Here is a 12,201-nt window from a genome sequence, read left to right on the forward strand (position 1 = left end):
AATATGCAAGTATCTTTAAGGATTATGTAAAGTCTACACGGCATAATCTACAAAAAAGCCACCCCAAACCCTGTACTTCCTTAATCATTAGTATTAGGAAGTATGCACATTTTACAATAGTCTATAGACTCTCAGTACTCTAGTAAGAAAACAGTATTGCTTTCTTATATGTTTACACAGTCATTTGCCACTAGAGATCAGTGTGACCAAAGATTTAAAAATGTTAGCTTGCTAGGAAGTAATACCTACATAGATATAACTCTGCTCTGTCAGGACTATCTTAGCTTTGCTCAGAAGACTGAGAAATATTTGGTCAAGAAAAAAAGAAGATAGATTCCAGAACAGTAAAAGACCACAGATCAAAATGACTCTAGTATTTCTGTGATCCAGGGGCTTGAAGAATATTTCATTAGCCTGCAATTCATCTGAGCCCCAGAAGCTGTGACTGTGCCATTAGTTAACACATCACAAATCAGTAAATATCAACAAGCATCATGGATAAAAATTTGCAGATAAATAGAAGACAACTGCACAAATGGAAAAAAATACACAGTGAGAGACTAGGGCAGGGGTAGGCAACCCAAGGCCCAGGGGCCGGATGCGGCCCAATCGCCTTCTCAATCCGGCCCGTGGATGGTCCAGGAATAAGCGTGTTTTTAGATGAGTAGAATGTGCCATTTTATTAAAAATGCATCTTTGGGTGATTTGTGGATCCTGCCTGGTGTTTTTACATAAGTAGAATGTGTCTTTTTATTTAAAATGCATCTCTGGGTTATTTGTGGGGCATAGGAATTTTTTCAAAATATAGTCCAGCCCACCACATGGTCTGAGGGATGGTAGACCAGCCCAGAGCTGAAAAAGTTTGCTGACCCCTGGACTAAGGGCTTCTGCCCCTGCTTGCATTGCTTGCCAAGGCTGCCTCCTCCAACCAACCCCTTACTCTATTGCCAACCCCCTGCTCACCCAGGTAATCCCCTAGAACTTCCCACCTGATGCAACTAGTACTATTGGCCCTGGGAACTCCCCTCTCGCCCTATCCCCAACTATATGCCCTCAACCCAGGCCATAGCCCTCACTGGCCTTGCTTCACACACTGCTTGTGAGGAGAGTGGTATAAAAGGAAGATGAAAGGCAAAGTCAGCAGGGTCAAATCTCCAGAGGACTTGGAGGTTGTTCAAAATCACAATAAGCTCAGGTAGAATGTATACAGCAGTTCAAGAGGTACCACTAGAGCCAAGAAGATACCACAATAGTTAACAACAAGAAGAAAAGGTAGCTGTTAGAGGCAAGAAGGCTTCCTTCAGGAAATGAAAGTCCTGACCACATGGGAAGAAAAAGGAAGACTAACTTTGACAGAAGAGATGCAAGCAAAAAAAGGGGGGGAAAGGATGTAAACCCCACCCCCACTATACCATTGGGACTGACCTGCAGATTCTGCATAAGCCCTCTCCTAATGCCACTAGCATGATCCCTTTTTATAAAAGATGACAAGCTGAATTTAAAGGGGAAAAAATAATGTGCCCTAAGCACAACTTCAATTGTTCATCATCATAAGTTTAGAATACTTACTTGGGTGTTAGTATTAAACTGTTGTTGACTGCTTTTGTAACTTCCACAAAAAGTCCTGCCCGATCAAATAAGACAGGATACGATCTATTCACACTTCTACAAAGGAAAACAATGCTTGGAATATATTCTTTAAAATAATAATAATAAACCTTCTAGAAACAATTATGCCAAATGCCTTATTAATATAGCAGTGGCTATAAGAAATGGTCTGATGGATTTCTTTCTTCCTCTTCCTCAAGGAATCTTCCCTTTATAGATACATGTCACACAACATCTGTGATGTATGGAGAAATGTGGCCAGTAAATTGAGCAGTCAGAATACGACAGCCAACAATTCCTGTGATCACAATGGTACTTTGGCCAGCCAAGGGCAAAAAGTGCTGCACCTATTACTGTGTTGTCCTGTTTCTGGAATGGGACTACATATGAGCTTGCTAGACACAATCCATTTGAGAGAAGGGAATCAATCCACTTACCTTCTTCCTTTCCCTCCCCAAAATGAGAGATTAGTGGCATCAAAACTGACAGTGCCAAATTGTACAGTTTTCATCAGTAACCAGTGATGATAGTAAAATTCACTATGTATTCTGAAAATGTTCAGTTAGGAAGGATGCTCTATATAGACCAACGCACTCCCTGGTTTCAGTCCAACCATATCAAATGACGTATTATTATTATTATTATTTTACTGTACTTGACTGTAGTAAACAGCTACAGGCATATAATCTGTGGGTGTAAGCATTACAAATGAAATTCTGAGCTTCTATACCTAAAGCAGGCTTTGGGGACTAGAGCAAGAAAGTATAGTGCAAATTTTCTCCATGAAAGCTTGAATATTTTTTCTTGAACTCAATTCCATTTTATAAATCCTAGCATGTTTTAATTTAGGTGAGCAGGAGAGAAGGTTAATGTCTAACCCTTAGGACTTTCATTTTACTTACCATTGACTAAAATAACATTTAATTTTAGAAGTTCTGTATGACGGTTCAAACGTGATTTGCTCTTGTGTATTGTGGTGGCAATACCCAGTAGGACTCTTCATGCCCATTGTGATAAAATATTGAAGAAATGAAAATATAGGCCAAATATCAGCAGAGCTCTAGAATGCAAGGCTAAACATGCAGAAGTCATTGGGCGATTGGCAGAAAATCCTGGAAGCTGAAAACTAGGCTAGCTAACACTAGTGTGGAAATACAGCTGGAGAACAATCCCACACTTGGCAGGAAGATGGACTAAGTGACCTAGCAGGTCTTTTCTATCTGCAGTTTCTTTGATTTTATGATTGACTTTGCTCTTGCCATTTTACCAAAGTGCTTGGAAGCAGCAGGATATGCGCAGAGGTTTGAGGGTCTGGCGGAATACAATACATCCATTATAAAAAGAAGACAACATAGTCATCTTCCCCCAAAATTTCAAGCAACGGGGATGCTGTTGGCAGTTAGCTGAAGCACACACACTGTGCTAAACACGGCCCTAAACCACTCTTTCTGTTAAGCTGGTGAGTTTTACACACTGTTCCTCAAGTCATTATCAAGAAGGATGATGCTGAGCACATGCCCAGCCCCTCTGATTTACTTCTCCTTGTCACCATGGGAAGACCAGACATTTCCAATTTGATCAGCGGTTAGTCTTTTTCCTCAGGAAAAGGCTAGGTAAAAATTGAATTTCCTCATAAATCTCAACTGGAAAAAAATGAACTCCTTTAAAAGATCTGCCTGCTCCACAAGCTGTTTTAGCTGCTCAATTCAGTGCTATCTCCAGTTCAGTGCAAGAGAGAAAAAAGCTAAGGCGCATTGCTTGCAAGTCTCATTAGCTACTGGACAATGTTCAGGAGGACATCACGAGCATCAAATGGCAACTCCCTTTGCTCATGCCCATGCAGTTTTTCAAATATTAGGGTAGTATTCAGCTATATTTTATTCAGAGTAAAGGTAAAGGTAAAGGTACCCCTGCCCGTACGGGCCAGTCTTGACAGACTCTGGGGTTGTGCGCCCATCTCACTTAAGAGGCCAGGGGCCAGCGCTGTCCGGAGACACTTCCGGGTCACGTGGCCAGCGTGACATCGCTGCTCTGGCCAGAGCCAGAGCCAGAGCCAGAGCCGCACACGGAAACACCGTTTACCTTCCCACTGGTAAGTGGTCCCTATTTATCTACTTGCACCCGGAGGTGCTTTCGAACTGCTAGGTTGGCAGGCGCTGGGACCGAGCAGCGGGAGCGCACCCCGCCGCAGGGATTCGAACCGCCGACCTTTCGATCGGCAAGCCCTAGGCGCTGAGGCTTTAACCCACAGCACCACCTGCGTCCCTCTTTATTCAGAGTAGAACCATTGAAATGAATGAGCATGGCTTAGGGAGCAAGCCAGATCCAAGATCTGCCAGGATGTGACTTACAATCCATCATACCATCCAGCTAGGGACCCAGGCTGAATCTTAACTCTACTCAATCACATTGCCTGACACCCTGGCAGAAGTGAGGCCAGCAAAAAGGATGGAGTAATTCAAACCACACAATAGAGAGGGCCCAATCCTCAGAAATCTGGTCCTAGCTTGCCCTAATGTCCCACGCCACTCTGAAAGAGCACTTGGGTAGGGGTGCAGCAGGGGCCTTGTGAACACTCCAGGGAACATACTTCACAAATACTGGGCACTATGAACACTTTCCCAATGAAGTGCAAATGGGGAAGAAACAATATTGTCATGCTAACATCTCTTTCCCAAGCTTTTTCTCTCCACAGGAATGCACCAGCAGTAGCAGCTGCAATTTGGAGATCCAGTAACAGCAGCAACTGCCCACAAGGAGCAGCAGCCACAGAAAGCAAGTTCAGTTCAGGTAGGGGGATCTTCAACAAAAGACCAGGCAACACCCCCATTCCCAGTGAGGAGGGTTGCCTGCTAGTGTATCTCACCAAACAACCCATAGTTGCCATTGCTCCTCTTAGGGAAAGCCTCTCTGGCCACAGCAGCCCCACTGGTATCCTAAGAAGAGGTCCCTCCTCTCCTAACTGGTCACAGCTGATGCCAAGATAATGCTGTGTGCCTGACAGATGCTCCTGCCAAGCAATAGTGTTGCAACTATCTTGTTGCTACTGCTGCTGTGAAAATCATTGTCCTTAGCAGCCTACCCTATTTGGCTTAATGGCAAAGACTGGAATGATACCTACAAGAACATTTGAGGATGCCCACCCAGGTGGCCATGATGCAAAGCCTGTCTCAGAACGAGGTGATCCTCAGTCCAATCCTGTCAATGGAAACCATCTGTGGGGTGGATTTCCTAACAGGTGCATGTCCCTGCAGAGGAGATGGTGTATAGAGGGGGAACTGGGCCTCTGAGTGCCTGGCAGCTACAGGATGGACGGGCAGCCTCCTTCATGCTGATAGCATCCTTAAGATTAAGATGATGGTGGTGATGATATTATTATCAATTGTATGTTTTAGCATTCTGTACTTTTCTTTAAAATAGTGCTACTAATAGATGCTGGTAATACTCCATTTAAGAAGATGTCTTCTAAAACTAATGAAAAAAGGCAGAGTGCATTGGCCAATGCAGGTTTTCTGAACGATGCAGCATTTGTTATGAAAGTTTCGTTTATTTGTAATAGACTTTGCGGAACTAAATCAGCTATACTCCACAACACATTCAAGAGGGTACCAGTCTTAGGGCCCTTCCTGCATCCCTGCTCTTTCTCAAAGCAGTGTCATAAGCTGCCCACTGCCCTTTCCGAGAAGTGCCTTAGTGGAAGAACAAAAATATAAATATATAACCTCATAGTATTGATCCACTAAAAATGATGCTCTATATTAAGGATGGGAAACCTATGGCCCTCCAGATATAACTGGACTTCAGCTATTGTCATCCCTGATGATTCAGCTAGAGCTGATGGGAACTGGAGCTGAACAACCTCTGGAGAGCCATAGGTTCCCTATTCTTCATCTATTCTTCATCTATCTTCATTTATTGGATAATCACACATGTATGTATACTGTCCTTTGCAAAGTTGGCCTATCTACTACCAGATATAGCTATTATGAAGCATATACAGTCTGAAACAAAATGAATTAAACAGCCTTACTTACCCAAGTCCCAACCAGTGACAGACACTGCTTGACAATTGTTCAGCCCACTCATCTGCACAAGCTGTGTACCATTCATTCTCAACCTTGAACTGGACCAACCCCTTGAAGCTGAGAGAACCATTGACCAAGCGCACTGTTGACAAAGTAAATAGACTCAGAAGTAAACTTCTAACAGTGCACTATAGATTGTAGGATATTTCCACTCATGAAGAGGAGGCATGGGCTCAACTTAAGGCATCCTAGCCAAGAATGGGAAAAGGGAACTAAGACTTGTGCTAAGACTTCTCCCTAATTTAGGTGTTTAGAAAGCTACTCTGAAGCCAGCCATAGTGTGTGTGTGCGTGCGCGCGCGCGTGTGCGTGCGCGTGTATGTGTAAGTTTGGGTCCTGAAGCAAACACCATTGCCATCATGAACCCATTACCTGTAACCCAAACAGGGTGGCTGACACTGTACCATGGTTAACTCCTGAATGGCCAGTGAAAAGCTTTCATCTATGAGTTTCTTGCAACTGTATGTTGCTTAGCATCCCTTAGGTGCATCTGTGGATGGTATGATAAGTAGAATCATAGAATCATAGAGTTGGAAGAGACCACAAGGGCCATCGAGTCCAACCCCCTGCCAAGCAGGAAACACCATCAGAGCACTCCTGACATATGGTTGTCAAGCCTCTGCTTAAAGACCTCCAAAGAAGGAGACTCCACCACACTCCTTGGCAGCAAATTTCACTGTCGAACAGCTCTTACTGTCAGGAAGTTCTTCCTAATGTTTAGGTGGAATCTTCTTTCTTGTAGTTTGGAACCATGGCTCCGTGTCCGCTTCTCTGAGCAGCAGAAAACAACCTTTCTCCCTCCTCTATGTGACATCCTTTTATATATTTGAACATGGCTATCATATCACCCCTTAACCTCCTCTTCTCCAGGCTAAACATGCCCAGCTCCCTTAGCCGTTCCTCATAAGGCATCGTTTCCAGGCCTTTGACCATTTTGGTTGCCCTCCTCTGGACACGTTCCAGTTTGTCAGTGTCCTTCTTGAACTATGGTGCCCAGAACTGGACACAGTACTCCAGGTGAGGTCTGACCAGAGCAGAATACAGTGGCACTATTACTTCCCTTGATCTAGATGCTATACTCCTACTGATGCAGCCCAGAATTGCATTGGCTTTTTTAGCTGCCGCGTCACACTGTTGGCTCAAGTACACTGTTAGAGGAAACATATGGACAGAAGATTTTACAAATGCCTTGACCAATAAAAGAGGAACAAAAAAGGTCACTGCAGTAGCAAAGTACATGCAAATAAAGTATTTCATATTGCACTTTAGGGATAGGTGTTCAATTAACCATAACCACAGCCACAATTTTATGGGAGTAAAATTGAGCAAATAAATACTTGTATTATTCAGATATTAAACCTTCTATAGAAATTACTGCCAACATTTGCAGGTTCATATTTGTTAAAAAAATAATAAAGTATAGTTTTTTTAAAATAAGCTTCTGCTACAAAAAGTAGACTACCGATAAAAATGTCGTCTTCTTTAAATATAGCAAGATAAGATGTATTAGGAGCTGTATTTTGCCTTTGGACACATATACCACTAATGATATAGCCCAAGATACCTGCCAACAGATGTCTAAGAGTTTCACTACTAACAGTTATGATTTATCTAACATAAGCCAAGGAAATACGTGTCTCCAAATCTAAACATCCACCCACAGAAACGATTGTGTCAGACAGCTCTTTGTCTGTGAGAGCAATTTTGTCTTTTTAAAAAACCAGACCCTAGCATCATTTTAACATCAGTTCTGCATATAAATTGGTGCACAGAGACCATTATTTCTGTTTTATGAGAAACAGAGCTATGTATGGAACATTTAATTTTGGAAATAACTACCTCCACAGATGGTACTGTGACAACAGCTGTCATAGCTGTCAAAGTAACCCGCATATGTGTTGCAAAAGAGTTGAAATGGCGCTCCCCCACAGCTGTTTTATGCTCCTGTCAAACACTTTTATCAGGCTTACACTTGATCCTAAACTTGTTTGCTTGAAAGTGAGCTTGAGAATTTAGTCCTAAGCATGCTTTTTAAACAAACATTGAAGTGAATAAATAGGACGTTGCAGAGGCAGTAAATCTACAGCTCCTACGTGTATATACATTCTGGTTCAAGATACTAGGCTGCAAGTCTCAGTCCTCAATAGTTTATTCTTTCAGTTCAGTGGAAACAGAGCTGCACAAGGAGTCTAAGGGATATCATGTACAGATCTCCCTTTACCACTAAAATGAACAGAGCTCCCAAAAGATCATGTGTATTCTCTGGCCCAGGGCATACTAATTCAGAGAGGGTATGTGCATAGATACTGAGCATACAGAGCTCAAAGTACATTTGGCTCTTCACTCTGTGGCCTCAGTCTGCTTTAAATATTGTATATGTATAGATACAGCAGTATGTAACATGGTTTACATTTTGGTTGAGAATCTTGGCCTGTGTGAAAGTTTCAGTAGGGTCAGTGGAATGAAGCCTATTAAATATAAACCAGTGGGTAGATTGTTCCCATGGAGATAAAGCAGCTTGCACTGCTTCACATACAAAAAAAAAAAAAAAAAAAAAGCCCTTCACCTACCAGAAAAGTAGATGTGGAAGCGGGGCATATCTACTATGAAACAGTACATCCTTCCAAATGTATGCTTGCCTACTTGTGCCATCCAGTTTGGTTGTTCTTATAATTCCTTTGCTTGATCCTATAATCCACTCTACAGGTATATGAGCTCAGGAGTTATAGCACTTGTCCAGGGAAAGCAAAAATCCATAAAGAAGTGTTAGGATGACTTAGTTTTCTAACTAGTGATCTCTGTAAACAGAGTTCTTAGTTCCTCACATTTTTTTGAGAAAGAGATTAGCACAGGAAAGGTGTGGTGATGTCACCGTCAAACAAGATAAAGTAACTGCTATAGAAGATCAAGGATAGGCATATTGTTCATTACACTTAGGTAAGAAAGGTTTGTGAACAAGCTGTGATAGTAAAGCAAAGTTTTTAACATCTACTTTCCTCCCTGAAGATATTCTATATATCACAATTTCTTATTGAGGTTTTTTTTTTTTTTTACTTATTCAAGAATGTCACATGTATTAGAAGTGGGTAGCTTGTTTTTCGTTTTTGAAATAAAGATTTACCACAGTCTGATTCATCAGAATTATCTTTACAGTGCTGTGATTGATCACAAAGGTAAACCAGCGGGATGCATTCTCCACTTCCACACTGATAATAATTGGGACCACAGGGATCTGTAAAATAAAAATATGTATCATTGGCCATAAAAATGTAGCATTTTAATTATTGTACTGAACTCGAATTCTACATAATGTTAATAAACACAATCTGAATCCATTTTATCTTTAGAAACTTGAGGCAATTTTCTGGTCTCTCATGTGTAAGGGCATTCTTGCAACTCCTGCAAAAAGGACTTACAGTTCAAAAGGGCTTAGTTAACCTCTTCTTGTGAAGAGATACTAGGTTACCCTGATAACCAACATTAGTCCAACAGCCACTTCTTCGTTCCTCCATCTGTCATCAGAAGAAGGTGATTTGCAGTGGGGAAAGAGCAGGGAGGATGCTTAACCCTTTTCTTCATACTATTTCCTCTCTGAAAGCCCATGATTTCTTAGACCAATGTTTTTAAAGGCAAACACAGCCTGGCATCCCACAGGAAACAGAAGTGTATGGAGTTGAGAAGGAATCTCAGGGGAAAGTGAGAAGAGGGCAATTCCCTCCCACCCACCCCCCGGTTCTCTGCAGCAAATCATCCCTGCTGAGCTTCTTTGGAGTACAGAATTATCCATAACTGAATAACTGAAAGTTAGTGTGTAAGATGTAGATTAGTTCAACAGAGGTCCTGATAAATGTGAATTACATTTGAAGGCTTTAGCCTTATACACTGTAATAGAGGAAGCTCCATTAAACCCAATGAAACTAACTTCTAAGTAGACATGCATAGGATTGTTCACAGTTTCATGTGCCCTTTTAAAATTTTTGATTAAAAATGTGTAAGTGTGAATCTCACCTGGCATGCCTAAATGGTATCCTGTAGTGAAATTGGCTGCAAATCCTTTCTTAGTTACAGAATCGTCAGTAATAAAGAATACAGTCATCTGATGAGTCGTAGAGAATATATCTGGCACCGGGGACTTTCCTGTATATACAGCTACCCATAGAGAAAACAGAAATATGTATATTTTAGATACAGGTCAAATGCTTTCTGCTTAGAAATTGTGTGAAGTGTTGTTATACATAAAAATAATAAGAAAAAACCCAACCCCATAATTTTATGAGTGAAAAAAATGCCATTGTCCTTTATCTATATCTAGGGGACACAGTTTTTTAAGACTAGTCTAGAAAAAGTATCCTGAATTCTTTCAATATGTTTCATCCACATATATTGGTGAATTCTGCCCAAACTGGAATTTGTGGGGAAATATACCTGAAACAGGACCAACATCTGTAATCTATTAGCAGTTCTGGTTCAAGCAAGTTGTGGGTTCACCACTAGAATCTGCCACATATGCATGGAAGCCTCTCTACCACATTGTGGTACAACATGCTACAATGGTGCTACAACAATGCCTGACACACTGAAAGCCTTACTACACAGAAACCTATGGAGCATCATGGGATAAACAGCATTTCAGAGTCCAGAAAGACCTCTCTGTAATTCTTTTAAACTATACCAGCCAATTTGGAAGTTTCAGTGAAGTCTGTGTGAAAAGCCCACCAAATTGTTTCCAGAGTAGAACCTGCCCACTTCTAGTTTCACCTGCATTGTTGCAGCTAGTGTTATTGATGTTATATTTTTAACTCTAGCAAGGATAAACCATCAAAATATTATCTCATGCTCAGCTCAGTGAAATTGTCACAAATGTACTATAAGCAACTTTCATTGTGTATTTTTTTTAAACTAACTAACTTACTAAGGTCGCCTGTGTTTTCCAGAAAATATGAAATACTGCTCAACCACACACAGTATTCTAATTCTGCATAAATTTGTGGGTTATACTTGCCTAAAAATAAAGAACCAGTTCCTGTGCCATCTCTGATTTCTACAACGTCATTAATATTTTCCAGATCAAGGTACTGGAAATGAAGTTGGATATTTTTTCCTTTCTCTGCATTTAAATACCATACACCTAGGAAATAAAAGACAGTCCCTTTGTTTTATAGATATACTAGAGCTTTGATTTATCAACATCTCCACACAGAGAGATATGAGTAGCAGCTTAAGCAAAGAGGCAAACATAACAACGTTCTCTTCCAGTCTGAGAATGAATATAAAACCAATTCCTGCCTCATGTGAAGTCACTCTGGCATGTCACTTCTTCCATTTATGCTCTACCTTTCAGTATGAACATCTCTGAACATCAATACATCCTACAATCATTTACTTGGAATTATCTGACTGTGTTCTATGTAATACAGAGAGACACAATCAAAACTGCATTTTGATTTTTTTTTGAAATTGCACCTTTTACTGCAGGCTGTGGGCAAAGGGAACCATAAATAAAGAACCATGTTATTTCACACTAGGGACAGTGAAGAAATTTGATTTAGTTTGCATTCAGAGGCAATCATGCCTAATTCATACTTTCTGATACAATGAGAACCAAAACACAGGAATACTTGAAATTCATACTTTTCTTAATTGTGCGATACAGTTCTCCAGTCAAGCAGTGTCTACAAAAATGCATATATCCTGTGTAAATATACATAAAAATGAATATTTTGGTGAAAATAACAAACAAAATGCACTTTATTAGGGAAACTGCTTGCAAAAATATGTACATCAGTCAAAACTGCATACAAAAATGTGTTTATTAGAAAAATAAACGCTCATGATTAGTTTTAAAATAGCAAATTTCTGCAGAAATGTGGGGAGGAGTTTAAGACTGGAAGAATGAGAAACTGAGAGAACTGAAATTAACAGTCCAGTCCACCCCTATTCCACACCAAATAAAAGAGGGAATGCAACCATTTCTGTGCAGTATTTAAACACAGTGTACCTTTCTAGGCTCCTAGTATGGTCACAAGATTTTCCTTATGTATAAGCACTGTTCATGACCACATACCATATTCCATCCAGTCTAATAACAGCTTATGATGTAAACTGCTTAACAAAATTTTGTTGATTAAGTGGTATATAAATGTTGTCAAACAAACAAACATTCATTAAGTTCTGAAGTTACAGTACTTACAAGAGGCTAGGTTGGGGTAATTATCTGGATAATTCATGGAGCTAAATGTAGTGTTTGGTTCCCACAGGTCAAATGGTCCACCGCAGTCAGCTGAAAGGGGAAAAATGATAAAGAAATGACAATCCATTTATTCATTGACTAGTGTATATCAATACAGTTGTTTACTTGGCTGAAAATTTAGAAACTGTGCTCCAACCTTGCTCCCTCTTTTTCCATGTAATGCTGTTTGGGCATATCCTTATCTCATCCTTAGAAAGAGTATATGCACCATACATTGCTGTGCACTTGCTCCAAATGTGTGCATTCGCAAGACACAGGA

The 12,201-nt window shown here is 40.6% G+C and overlaps 1 protein-coding gene across 3 annotated transcripts in view; it reads right to left on the reverse strand.

The window, feature by feature from the left end:
• The window catches only part of TMPRSS15 (transmembrane serine protease 15), a 63,667-nt gene that overhangs the window by 14,881 nt on the left and 36,585 nt on the right, over positions 1-12,201 (reverse strand). For 2 of the 3 annotated variants that reach the window (XM_079972024.1, XM_079972025.1), the window contains 6 exons: positions 11,883-11,972; positions 10,695-10,820; positions 9,701-9,841; positions 8,814-8,924; positions 5,643-5,775; positions 1,570-1,665 (listed from right to left, as the gene is read on the reverse strand). In XM_079972024.1, coding sequence (XP_079828150.1) covers positions 1,570-1,665; positions 5,643-5,775; positions 8,814-8,924; positions 9,701-9,841; positions 10,695-10,820; positions 11,883-11,972 — 697 coding nt within the window. The remainder of the gene's footprint in view (positions 1-1,569; positions 1,666-5,642; positions 5,776-8,813; positions 8,925-9,700; positions 9,842-10,694; positions 10,821-11,882; positions 11,973-12,201) is intronic. The other variant, XM_079972026.1, reaches the window with a different exon arrangement.

The sequence above is a fragment of the Podarcis cretensis genome (genome assembly GCF_951804945.1).
Source record: "Podarcis cretensis genome assembly, chromosome: 4".
NCBI lineage: Eukaryota > Metazoa > Chordata > Lepidosauria > Squamata > Lacertidae > Podarcis > Podarcis cretensis.